The following is a 12,500-nucleotide window of genomic DNA, read 5'->3' as shown; positions in this document are numbered from 1 at the left end:
CAATTTATCTGAATCCTTTTTAAAGGATTAGAAATAAACACAGTACTCAAAATGGGATTGTTCCCATGATTTGGACATTATATTTTTGTGGAGACAATGAAAAAAGTGCTTTGGGGTTTTTTTTAGTGCTATATTACTTCATATTCATCTATTATTCATATTTGAGTTCCTTTTCCTATTAGCTTCTCCTGTTGTAAGATCTTGTTAAGCATTGTTCTCATGATCATTGATCTTTGGTGGAAATTCAGACTAAATGTATGTGCTCAAGTTTAGTGTGTTTCAAAGTCAAGAATTCTAGCATCAAACACAGACCCTTTCTTACAATGTATCTGCTAACTACCTCAGCTAAATTTTCCCTGCTGATTAATATAAAGTAATAATAGATAATTTTTGTATCTTTCTCCATAATTTCTTTCTTCTCATGTTCTAATAAGTATTGTTAAATTTCTTGTTTTTCTTTTCTTCAAAAAAGCTTGGATTGGAAGATACAACAAGACATGTAGACAAAATGAAACTGATTTGGCAGTATGAAGAGACCAAAAAAAGGTGAATATGTTAAGTTGCTACTTTTAACATTGCAAATAATCTGTTAATAACTATCGCCTTAGCTGGAATTTTTCATATGTGTGACTAGATATTTAGGCATAGTTTAATAATCTGAAGAACCACTAAATAACTATCCAATACTGCAGCAGTGTACATTTAAATTAGACAAATTAAAAGTTATACAAAAAAGAAATACATAAAAGAAATTACGTTCCAATTCCTTAGTTTAGAGAAAACATTTATGTTATAAAAATACTACTTTAATAAATAAATAGAATATTAAAGTGATAAGGATTGATTTATATTTTGACTATAACTTTTGAGGTAACTGAGCTCTATAGATCTTGATAGATGAAATAAAAATGAGCTAATCAAGTTGTAATGAGGGAGTGTGAAAATCACATATTACAAACTGAAAAAGATATGTGCTTGCAGTGAATCCTGGACATGGATAGACTTGGAATAGGCATCAGTTATATTTTGTTAAGGGGACGTGATGGCTCACTGGTTAAAGACGCTGAGCTTGTCAGCTGGAAATCTGACAGCCTGGGTTTGAGACCCAAGCACCATACAAAGGGGTGAACTCCTGTTCCTGCCCCAGCTCCTGCCCACCTAGCAGTTCAAAAGCAGGCAAATGAGAATAGATTAATACATACCACTTTGGAGGGAAGGTAACACCATTCCAAGTGCTTTGGCATATAACCATGCTGGTGACATGACCACAAATAATGTGTTTGGACAACACTGGCCCAAGAAACTGAGATGAGCACCGCATCTAGAGTTGGGCACTACTAGACAAGGAAACCTTTATCTTTACTTATATTTTGTGAGAAGATTATTCAGTTGGCCTGATAAACAAGATAGGGTATTCAAATGCATCTATTAGTCATAATATTTTCATACCTCTAACCTATGGTAATGTTGCTACATTCATTTCTTTATAAGTACTGTATATTGGTAACTTCATACCCAATGAATATTTATACGGGTAGTTTATATCACCCATTCCAGAAGCATGTATCGAAGAAAACAATATACGAATCATTTACAATTCCAGTTAATATTGAATTGTCAGGTTTACAGAAAAATACATTCTCTGTTAAGTTTCCAAAGTCCTTAATCTGAAAAAATGCAAAGAAAAGAAAAGAAAATAGGACTCACTTGAGGTGTAAGTATGAAAAGTAAACCAAGATTTATACAAAATTACTAGTGGTAAATGTTTGCTTATTTTGTAAGCCTGGTGGTATTTTTCTGTTATAACACAATCCTATATACGATGTATGTATGTATTCCTAATTGTAATTCTGTATTTGTCTCTCTCATCTGTTCACAAATTTTATTCTTACATATGTGTAACATGGTTTTTAAATTTTAAATCAAAGAGCTAAGTCACATTTGTTTCTTGGTTATGTGAGTGGTCACATTCTTTATTTATCATGCATTCCTTTCTGTTAGCTTATTGGCATTCTGTACAGCTTTTGTCTCCATAAAATATTTCTGTGTTCAGCCTAACTTTGCTCATGAAGTTATACAGTATGGGTGTGGAATGTGCTGTATTTAGTCTAAAAATGAAGTTGACAAAATTAAAGTGTTACAATATATTTAAAATATTTTAATCAGGCTCCTCATATAGCTAAAGTGGCAAGAGAACCAAGTACATATGTTACCATTTCAGTTGGTGGATTCTTCTATAAAATATATTTTCGTCTGTGAGTACTTTTCACTGGAGAACCTACTTAATATGTTAGTCTCAAAACATAAGAATGCTTTGTTATCCATTTCAGAATGTAAATGGAATCTAAAAATTATACCTCATCTTAGTTAAAAAAGGGAAATAAAATATGAGAGCTCTCTTTTTTTGTAGGTCATAATGATGCCAATAGTAAAATATCTAAGACACAAAAAGCCCCATATATTAAAAAGCTTTTGATCTGAAACTTGATAAATACTACAGATAACTGCTGTATTGTTATTGCTTCCTTGACAGAAAATTAAACACAGATATATTCATATATAAAAAACTCATAGTGTTTATCTGTCTATATTCATTCTTAGCCTTTCAACATTTTAATATTGCCCTATCTCCCTCTCAAATTATCTCAATAAATGTGCTGCTATTTACAGTTTTAATAACATTTCCAGCTTAATCTTAATCTAGTTGGCCATTTGTGATACAGAATTTTCTTTTTAAATGGTAGAAGAACTGGCACTGTTTAATGCTTAGCAAAAGACATTGTGCAGCAGATTTCTTTCCTATACCATGCTTGCTTATTATTGCCATCATGTTCAGAAATTCTTCTTCTCATTTTTCCTGCTACTGCCTTGGTCCAGCCATAACATCAAAATTTTAAATTCCATTTTATGTTTCTATGCTGGCAAACTCTTTGGAGTTTAAAAAAAAAGTGGAAATTGAGAATAAGGATTCCAGTGATAGTGATATTGATGTGTTTAAGAAGACATCAAATTCTGAAGATACACTACACATTTTAACTGTATTGAGAGTTTATGCAATTCAAATTTATTGTTGATTTTATAACTGTTTGTTATGTTATTTTCATCTCAAGGTACTTCAACTACCGTTTTTTCACCCATATAACCCGCCCACGCAAATAACCCGCCCACGCGAATAACCCGCAGGTTTTCAAGATCGTGTAAAATATTTTCCGTATACCCCGCCCACTCATATAACCCGTGACGAGTAAGGGAGAAGGGAAACTGCTGAGATCGGGGGAAGGAACGTGAGACGAAAGCCTGTGCGAGCTGCGGAAGGGTTGGAGGAACGGAGGAGAAGGAAACTGCTGAGATGGGGGGGGGGAAGGAACGTGAGACAAAAGCCTGTGTGAGCTGCGGAAGGGTTGGAGGAACGGAGGAGAAGGAAACTGCTGAGATGGGGGGGGGAAGGAACGTGAGACGAAAGCCTGTGCGAGCTGGGAAAGGGTTGGAGGAACGGAGGAGAAGGAAACTGCTGAGATGGGGGGGGGAAGGAACGTGAGACGAAAGCCTGTGCGAGCTGCGGAAGGGTTGGAGGAACGGAGGAGAAGGAAACTGCTGAGATGGGGGGGGGAAGGAACATGAGACGAAAGCCTGTGCGAGCTGGGAAAGGGTTGGAGGAACGGAGGAGAAGGAAACTGCTGAGATGGGGGGGGAAGGAACGTGAGACGAAAGCCTGTGCGAGCTGCGGAAGGGTTGGAGGAACGGAGGAGAAGGAAACTGCTGAGATGGGGGGGGAAGGAACGTGAGACCCCACAGCCCATTGACCTCTCCATGTTTCCAACGTGGCCAGCCAAAAGCGAAGCGTGTGAAATGAGGCACAAGCCCGCGACCCCCAGAAGGAGGACTGGGGTACAGTCAGCTGGGTGACGATGACATTAAAGATACTTCCTTATGGCATAGTTTATACTCCTTCACTTCAGAGCGGGGCTAGGAGAGCTTTTCCTCCCACGGAGTTCAATAAAGTAGATGGAAGGGAGGGAGGAAGGGTCCCTCCCTCTTACTTTCCGCCCATTGAGATGAACCAGAGCCCTTCTTGAACCACTTGCATTGATATACTGTCCATCTATCCGTCCATCCATCCACCCTTCCTAAATAACACCGAAACCTTTTACAAGAAAATCCGCTCAAATCCTCTTACAAATATCTGGGGATATGGATTTTTTCTTCTTTGGGGAAAAATATTTCCTTCCACTCCCCTCCAGAAGAACGGAGCTGATCTTGGAGTTTGGATTCTTAGGACTTAGGGCGGTTTTCTCTCCCCGTAAAATCCCCCTTTTCTCCCACGATCCTTGCAGGCAAAGCGTTGAATTCCCTGGCAAAGAACAAACGGCAGGAAGGGAGAATCCGGCTCCTTTATCGTAGGAAACGTAGGAAGGGGACAGCCTTCCGCCGACATTAAAGCGATGCGTGAACTTGTGAAAAACTGTGGCAGGCACGGAGGGGAGGGAGGGAGCGAAAAAAGAAGCGAGAAACGGATATTTTCTCCCTCTCGTGAAGGGGGGAGGATCTGGTGCTTTCTCCGCTCCTTTGTTATTGTTCGGGTGATTCATTTGATCTCTTCCTCTTTGGCACCTTCTCGACACCCAGCCAGTTGACAGAGCGAGGAAGCGGCAGAGGCGACGACGGCGCCTCCAAACTTGTTTATCCCCTTTTATAGTTCCCAGAGCCACAGTTTCGCAAACGCTCGGAGCAAAAGGGACCCCCGCCTCGTTAAAGAGCCGGATGCGGCGAGGTTCAGGCGGACGGCGTTAACGACCGTCGCCCTTCTTCTGCCCTCAGCCCCGAGCCCTTCGGCTTAAAAAAAAAAGACCGCTCGGCGATTAAGAGCCTCTCAGATACGGCAGGGCTCGAAGTGCCTCCCGTGAGGAACGGTAGACGCTCTCTCCTCCCCAGCCCCCCAGCTGCACACTTTCCCAGAGTCCCGGGCCCTTGAAGGTGGGGGTGGGGTGAACCAAAGAGGAAAAAGTGTGTGGGGGGGTGAGGAAGCACCGGGGGCTCCGAGGGCGGAAAAAGGGGTTTCCCCGGAGCTTTCAACGGCCTTTAGAGAACTAACCTCGCCAGCCAGTAGGTCGTTTGGAGCTCTCAAGGCCGCCTCACGCGGCCACTGCTTGCCCTTTTTCTGTCAGCGTCTCACCCCCCCCCCAAAAGGAGATTCCCTCGTTGCGTGGCGTTTGTGGCAGCCGAGAGCGCGGAGGACGCCGCTCCTCCTGCCGCGCATGTCGTGTGTGTGTGTGTGTGTGTGTGTGTGTGTGTGTGTCGTCTCCCAGATAAAATGCACCGCTTGGGTTGGCCCTGTTAACGAGAGAGAAAGGGACGGTGTTTTTTTTTTAAAAAAAAACCAAAATGCTTCGGCAGTGAAGCCCTTTCACAGAGCAAAGCAGAAGAAGACAACTACGGTACTCTTGTTGGCATTTGCTCTTAGGAGGAAGGCAGGCGGAGGGAACCAACCCATGCTTTTTAAGCCAGCGGAGCGAAACCTCACTGCACATTCTCGGTAAGGGAACTGGAGACACAATAGTCAGCATGTCAGGTTGTGTAAGCTGAAGAGCGATGCCTGTGCACTGTCCCTGCTATTTACGCACCCCTGGCATTTGCCCTTGGAAGCGACCAGGAAGAAGCAGGAGGCGAGAGGAAGCGCAGGCGGTGCTCGGCAGCCCGGATTCTGCAGCTCCTCGCCTTCTCTGGCTTGGAAGTCCGGCAGGAAGGGAAGGGGAGGTGGCGGCTGGCCTGAAAACGGAGCCACAGCCGCGCCGCCACCGCCGCCGCCGCCTTCCCTTCCTGCCGGACTTCCAAGCCAGAGAAGGCGAGGAGCTGCTGAACTGGGCAGAAACCGGGCTGCCGAGCGGCTGCCAAAGGGAAGGGAGGGTTAGGGCGCTTCTCTCAACAGCCCAGGGCCAGCTCCTCTTCCTTCCTCGGTGGTTGGGAGACCACCGCGGCTGCCTTTCCCCCTGCTCGCCCGCCCCACGCAAATATAAGATTACGGTAGTTATGTGGCTGCTTTGCTTCCATGCTTTTGAGATTGGTAGAAAAAGATCTACAGTTAGTGACTGCAGAGATCCAGAGCCTGGGAGAACATCTTAATTTCCTTCCTCATTAGCATATTCACTGAAAGGTTTCGGCAGCCCGGATTCTGCTTCGCCGCCAGTTCAGCAGCTCCTCGCCTTCTCTGGCATGGAAGTCCGGCGGGAAGGGAAGGGGAGGCGGCGGCTGGCCTGAAAACGAGGAGCTGCAGAATCCGGGCTGCCGAGCACCGCCTGCGCTTCCTCTCACCTCCTGCTTCTTCCTGGACACTTCGCCCATAGCCAGGGGCGGGGTTTTCACGAAGGCGTCCCGAAATCCAAGCAGGAAAAGGGAGGAAAGGAGCCCGAGCCGCCGAGCCAGCCCACTGCCGCGAGGAAAGTGGTGGTCCCAAGCTCTCCCTTTAGTTAATCTGTGTAAAATATTTTCTGTATACCCCGCCCACTTTTATACCCCGCGGGGGGGTGCTGTGCATGTAAAAAACGCATATAACCCGCGGGTTATATGGGTGAAAATACGGTAACTACTTCCATATCAAAAAATGTATCTTTGTAAAGATTTGGAGGGGAGATGTTTCTTGTTGATATATTAACCTTTCATACTCCTTTGTAATTAAGAATTTTCAGAATCCAGCAACAGTTGGCTTTACAAGACCAGGAATCTTGGCCAGGAATGGCGGAGGCAGATATTGATCATCTTCAGCTTATTAAAGAAAAAGAGGCTCTTTTACAAGAACTGCAGCTTATAAGTCAACAGCAGCGTTCACCAGAAGATCTGAAACACATAGAGGAGGAAAAAAGGCGCTTGGAGGAGGATATCCAGCAGGCTCAGGCTACTTCTTCTCATGGTGCTGCTGAAAGGTTGAGAATGTATTGCTTTTGTAACATACTTGTTAATAGCTTAATAAAGGCAATGATAACATTTAGTAGACATCAACCATACAGAAGTTTATGGCCTTCTAATTGGGTTGCAGGCCTGGGTATGAGTTATTGGTTGCACTTGTGGATGACCTTTGGAGAGAGTGGGAGGTAATAATACATCCATCTTTGTTCTCCATGATCTCTCAGTGGTCTTAAGCACCATGGTATCCTTTTGAAGCTGCTCCAAGAATTAGCAGTTGGGAGTAAATTGTTTTGCTGATTCTCTTTCTTCCAAAAACAGAATAATTTCCAGTCTGTATTAATTGGGGAAGGGGTGTTATCTTGCCCTATGAATTCTGTTACATGGAATGCTTCAGTAATGACTTTTTCCACATTCCTGTTTAATTTGTATATGAAACCACTGGCTGAAGTCATTCAGTAAGGATAAAATATTATCAATATGCTGATGATACTCTATCAATCACAGATGGCCAAATGAGACTGTGGAGACTCTATCTTAGTGCATGGAGACAGTGGAATCTTGATACAAAATAGGTTTAATATCAACCCCAGCAAGACCAAGTGGGTTTGGATTTTAAGGCTTCTTGGATCTGGTGATTTTCCATCCTTAGTTTGGATAGGGTTGTGCTACTACCAGGGTGGCACAACAGAAGGTGTCAGCCGTGGCCTAAGGGTTTTTGTACAACTTTGTATTGTGAACTAATTGTTCTGCTAAAGAAAAAAAATCAAGAAGTTATACCTTTGTCACCCTGTGTTTTTAAGTGACAACCTAAAAACTAAATACCCCAGAAAATCAAAATGGAAAAGTAACCTTCTCATTTTTTTCATATCATTATTTTATTGTCCTGCTTGCCAAAACCTATATAGTAAAGAGATCTTTGGTGCAATCCTTGCTCTACCCTCCTGTATTTTCTTGTGATGTAATATATTTCAGTTGTAGTACATAATAATCATTATTTAATCTAAATGTATTTCACACAGTGCGGTGTATTGGCAATGCAATATTAACATCTGGGCAATTCCAATCATTAGATACACAGCTCAATTAGAAGTCCTGAATAGGAAGACTAGGGAAATAATGACAGTGAATCATGTCCTTCACCCATATAGCAATGTTGACAGATTGCATTTGGCAAAGATCATAAATGGACATGGAATTTTGCAATTACACCAGATATTTAAAGAAGAAGAAAGGCATTGGAAAAATATCTAAAGGACAGCAAAGACATTGCACTGAAGCTAGTATACTATGAAGGCTTACTGAATACTGGAGAGACCAAACCGGCTTACAAGAAAGACCAAATGAAGAATATGAAAGAAGACAAGGAGGCAGTGAAGAAGAAAGAGGCAGAGGGGCTAATTCTGGTTGTACAAGACCATTCTTTAACAACAACAAACACATACAAAGCCATAATCAAAAAGATAGGAAATGCTGCCTCTGCAAAGAAGGTGAAGTTATAGTGGACCATCTAGTTTTAGCTGTTGCAAGAAGAATGTACAAGACTGATTACAAACAACAGCATGATAAAGTAGCAACAATGCACATTGGAATATCTGTGAGAAATACCACTTCTCTGCAGGTAAGAACTAGTGAGATCACAAAAGAGAGAAAGTAATAAAAAAAATGTACAAGCTAAAGTGCTCTTGTACTTCAGGTTAAAACAGACAATCTGCCACATAACTACCAGGCTTAACCATTGTAAATAACAAGACAAAAAATCTAGATAATGGACCTTGCAGTACCTTGAAATACCAAAATAGAAGAGAAAGAACTGGAGAAAATAACAAAATACAAATACCTGCTGTTAGAAGCAGAATGAATATTGGAAAAGAAAGCAAAGACAATACAATAATACTAGGTAATCCTAAAACATCTGGAGCATCACTTGAACACCGCCAGTATTGAGAACATTGCCATCAGTCATCAGCGAAAAGTAGCTTTATAAACAGCTTACATTCTGCAATAATGACTTTAACACCATCAAACAACATCTGACTATCCCAGGTCCTTGGGAAAGGTTTAATAATGTGGATAAAAATGTCAAATCCAATCTAAACATCTGGCTGGCTGTGTGACCAGCTATGATGATGATGATGATGATGATGATGATGATGATACTGATACTACTACTGCTACTACTACTACTACTACTACTACTACTACTAATAATAATAATAATAATAATAGAAGCTGAAAAAATTTCGCATTTACTATATATGGATGATTTGAAACTCTATGGAAAGTCAGAAATAGAAATCCAATCATTGACAAACACAGTCCGAGTATTCAGCACCGATATTTCAATGCAGCTTGGCATGGAAAAATGTGCCACTGTATCCATAAAAAAGGGCAAAATCACTGCATGTGAGGGAATTGAAATGCCCAATGGCCAGCTAATTAAATGCAACGAAAATGAAGCCTACAAATACTTAGGCATTCTGCAGTTGGATAACATTAAGCATGGAGAAGTAAAAACTATTGTCAGGCGAGAGTACACCAACAGAGTTAGGAAAATTTTGAAATCTAAATTGAATGGTGGAAATACAATCAAGGCCATAAATACCTGGGCAATATCAGTTATAAGATACACAGCTGGTATAGTTAACTGAACACAAGCTGATTTGGACCTTTTGGACCGAAAAACCAGGAAACTAATGACAATGCACTACAGTTTACATCCACGTGGTGATACTGATAGACTATACCTGCCCCAAAAATCAGGTGGCAGAGGATTATTACAAGTGAAGCAAACAGTTGAAGAAGAAAAACATGCACTGGCTGATTATTTAAAAGAAAGTCAAGAACATCTATTAATCGAAGTAAAGAACAAAAATCTACTGAAGGCCCATCAGACAAAACAAGAATTCAGAAAAGATGTGATAAAATCAAGAATGGAGAGTTGGCAGAACAAAGCACTGCATGGCCAATTTCTGGAAAAAATAAAAGATAAAGTGGACAGTGAACAAACTTGGTTATGGTTAACAACAGGTACATTAAAGAAAGAAACAGAGTCACTAATCCTGGCTGCGCAAGAACAAGCTATCCGCATAAATGCCATTAAGGCCAAAATTGAAAAATCCTCTGATGATGCCAAATGCAGACTTTGCAAAGAAGCTGATGAAACCGTTAATCACATACTCAGCTGCTGTAAAAAAAATTGCGCAGACTGATTATAAATTGCGGCACAATTCAGTAGCACAAATGATCCATTGGAATTTGTGCAAAAATTATAATGTTAAAACAGCAACAAACTGGTGGGAACATCAGCCTGAAAAAGTCACTGAAAATCAGATGGTCAAGATCTTGTGGGATTTCCGTATACAAACGGGCAAAATACTGGCACATAATAGACCAGACATCACACTGGTTGAGAAAAATCATAGACATCGCAATACCAGGTGATAGCAGGGTCGCCGAGAAGGAACATGAAAAAATCGCAAAATACCAGGACTTAAAAATCGAAATTCAACGACTATGGCACAAACCAGCAGTGGCAATTCCAGTGGTAATTGGCACACTGGGTGCTATTCCAAAAGCACTGGAATTACATTTAAAACAGTTAAAAATTGACAAAATCACCATCAGTCAAATGCAAAAAGCCGCACTGCTTGGATCTGCACGCATATTACGAAAATATGTTACGACGTCCTAGGCCCCTGGGTGGGGCCCGACTAGTAACCAATGCCAAATCCGGCGAAACAACTGGCCGCTGTGATACAATTGTATAATAATAATAATAATAATAATAATATAATAATAATAATAATAATGATGATGATGATGATAATACACACAGAGTATGTAACCATTTGAAATTAGGACTCAATCTACAAAAGCCTAAGTCAATTCTCTGCTACATAGTTTTCTAAATAAGGTATATTATATAATAATTATAGTAAGGAAAAAAATTGCTTTATTTTAGGATACTCTCACAAGAGAAGAAGAATTGTTTGCTTATGCAGTTGGAAGAAGCAACTCGTTTAAGTTCTTATTTATGCTCACAATTGAAAAGGTTAGTATATTAGAGAAATAGATTGGCATATTAGAAGGAAATAATAAGAATCGATGAATATAATTAATTTCTCATTGTTTCTAAAAAAAATACTTTGATTTTCCCTGGAGGAATGGAGTGTAGAATTATCTGTTGTGTCATATTGTACTTGTTGTGTCATATTATCTCCCTAATCTTAACTTGTTGGCCCTCTTGAACTTCAGTGGAAATAAAATACTTTTGTTAGTTTAATATGTTCAGGTAGTCCTCGACTTATGACCAAAATTGATCCCAAAATGTATGTTATTAAGTGAGATATTTGTTAAATGAGTTTTGCCCCATTTTACAACTTTTCTTGCCACAGTTATTAAGTGAATCACTGCAGTTGATAAATTAGTAACCTGATTTTTAAGTGAATCTGGCTTCCCCATTGACTTTGCTTGTCCTAAGGTTGCAAACGGTGATCACATGATCCTGGGACTAGAAGAGGTCATAAATATGAACCAATTGCCAAGCATCTGAATTTTAATCCCATGATCATGGGTATGCTGCAAAGGTTGTAACTATGAAAAGCAACCATAAGTCACATTTTCATTACTGTTGTAACTTTGAATGGTTACTAAATGAACTGTTGTAAGTCGAGGACTACCTGTATATGTTGAAGGGGCAGATCATAAAAATGATCTCATGGTAGATTTTTACTTATGAAACCTCTGTAGGATCTAAGTATTATGATTGTTCAAGTATTCATACATCCCCCCCCCCAAATAGAACTAAATGATGCTTTTTGTTACATTGGTTCCTTTTTATCTCCCAATTTACTGCTCTAACCTGTTTAATAGCTTATTCCTTCCAGTTATTTTATATCTGCTTTTTGCTAGGTGTTCATTTATTATTTGATAATTATTTTTAATTTATCTAGGCTTCAAATTGTGAAAATTTACTTAGTGTACTAGCATAAGGAAATACCTTAACTCCCTTCCCTAAATTGTAGAAGCAGCTGTGGTCTTTAGATTCTGGGAAGAGTTTTCAAAACAAGCCTTGTGAGCTTTTCATGGATATAACTTCTTCAGAATTTCAGGGAAGTATGCTTGGCTATAATCCTTGCAGATCATAATTTCTTGATGGTTGCCTAGTTTTCTTTTTTTTTTTAAAAAATGTCTATTAATGTTTTTTAAACTTCATTCATTTATTCATTTCTGGGTTTTAATGTTTTTTCCAGGCAAGGGTTTATTGCCTCAGAGCCATACTTTCAGAAATATATTGGCTGCTAAAGTGTGATACTTTCCAGATCAAAAGGGCTCTATTCAAATTCTCTTACATCATTTACAAATTATTATATGTTCTGTCTTCTACATTGATCATAATGAACACTTTCTCCTTTGTCAATAATTACTTATTTGCTATGAAAGAAATAGTCCTCCTCCTTCTTAATATTTCTCCATTGAGTTGTTTAACTGTGTTACCTTCTTAACTGTATACAAATTTACCACCTGATATTTGGAATCATTCCACAAGAGCTATGGTGAGTGTTTGCTTAAGTAGAAATTTGATCCACATCTTGCACATT

The 12,500-nt window shown here is 40.1% G+C and overlaps 1 protein-coding gene across 3 annotated transcripts in view; it reads left to right on the top strand.

The window, feature by feature from the left end:
* The window catches only part of WWC3 (WWC family member 3), a 103,641-nt gene that overhangs the window by 68,098 nt on the left and 23,043 nt on the right, over positions 1-12,500 (top strand). For all 3 annotated transcript variants that reach the window (XM_032226847.1, XM_032226846.1, XM_032226848.1), the window contains exons 8-10: positions 473-546; positions 6,675-6,917; positions 10,862-10,951. In XM_032226847.1, coding sequence (XP_032082738.1) covers positions 473-546; positions 6,675-6,917; positions 10,862-10,951 — 407 coding nt within the window. The remainder of the gene's footprint in view (positions 1-472; positions 547-6,674; positions 6,918-10,861; positions 10,952-12,500) is intronic.

The sequence above is a fragment of the Thamnophis elegans genome, chromosome 11 (assembly GCF_009769535.1).
Source record: "Thamnophis elegans isolate rThaEle1 chromosome 11, rThaEle1.pri, whole genome shotgun sequence".
NCBI lineage: Eukaryota > Metazoa > Chordata > Lepidosauria > Squamata > Colubridae > Thamnophis > Thamnophis elegans.
This window is presented reverse-complemented; position numbering and strand designations above follow the sequence as displayed.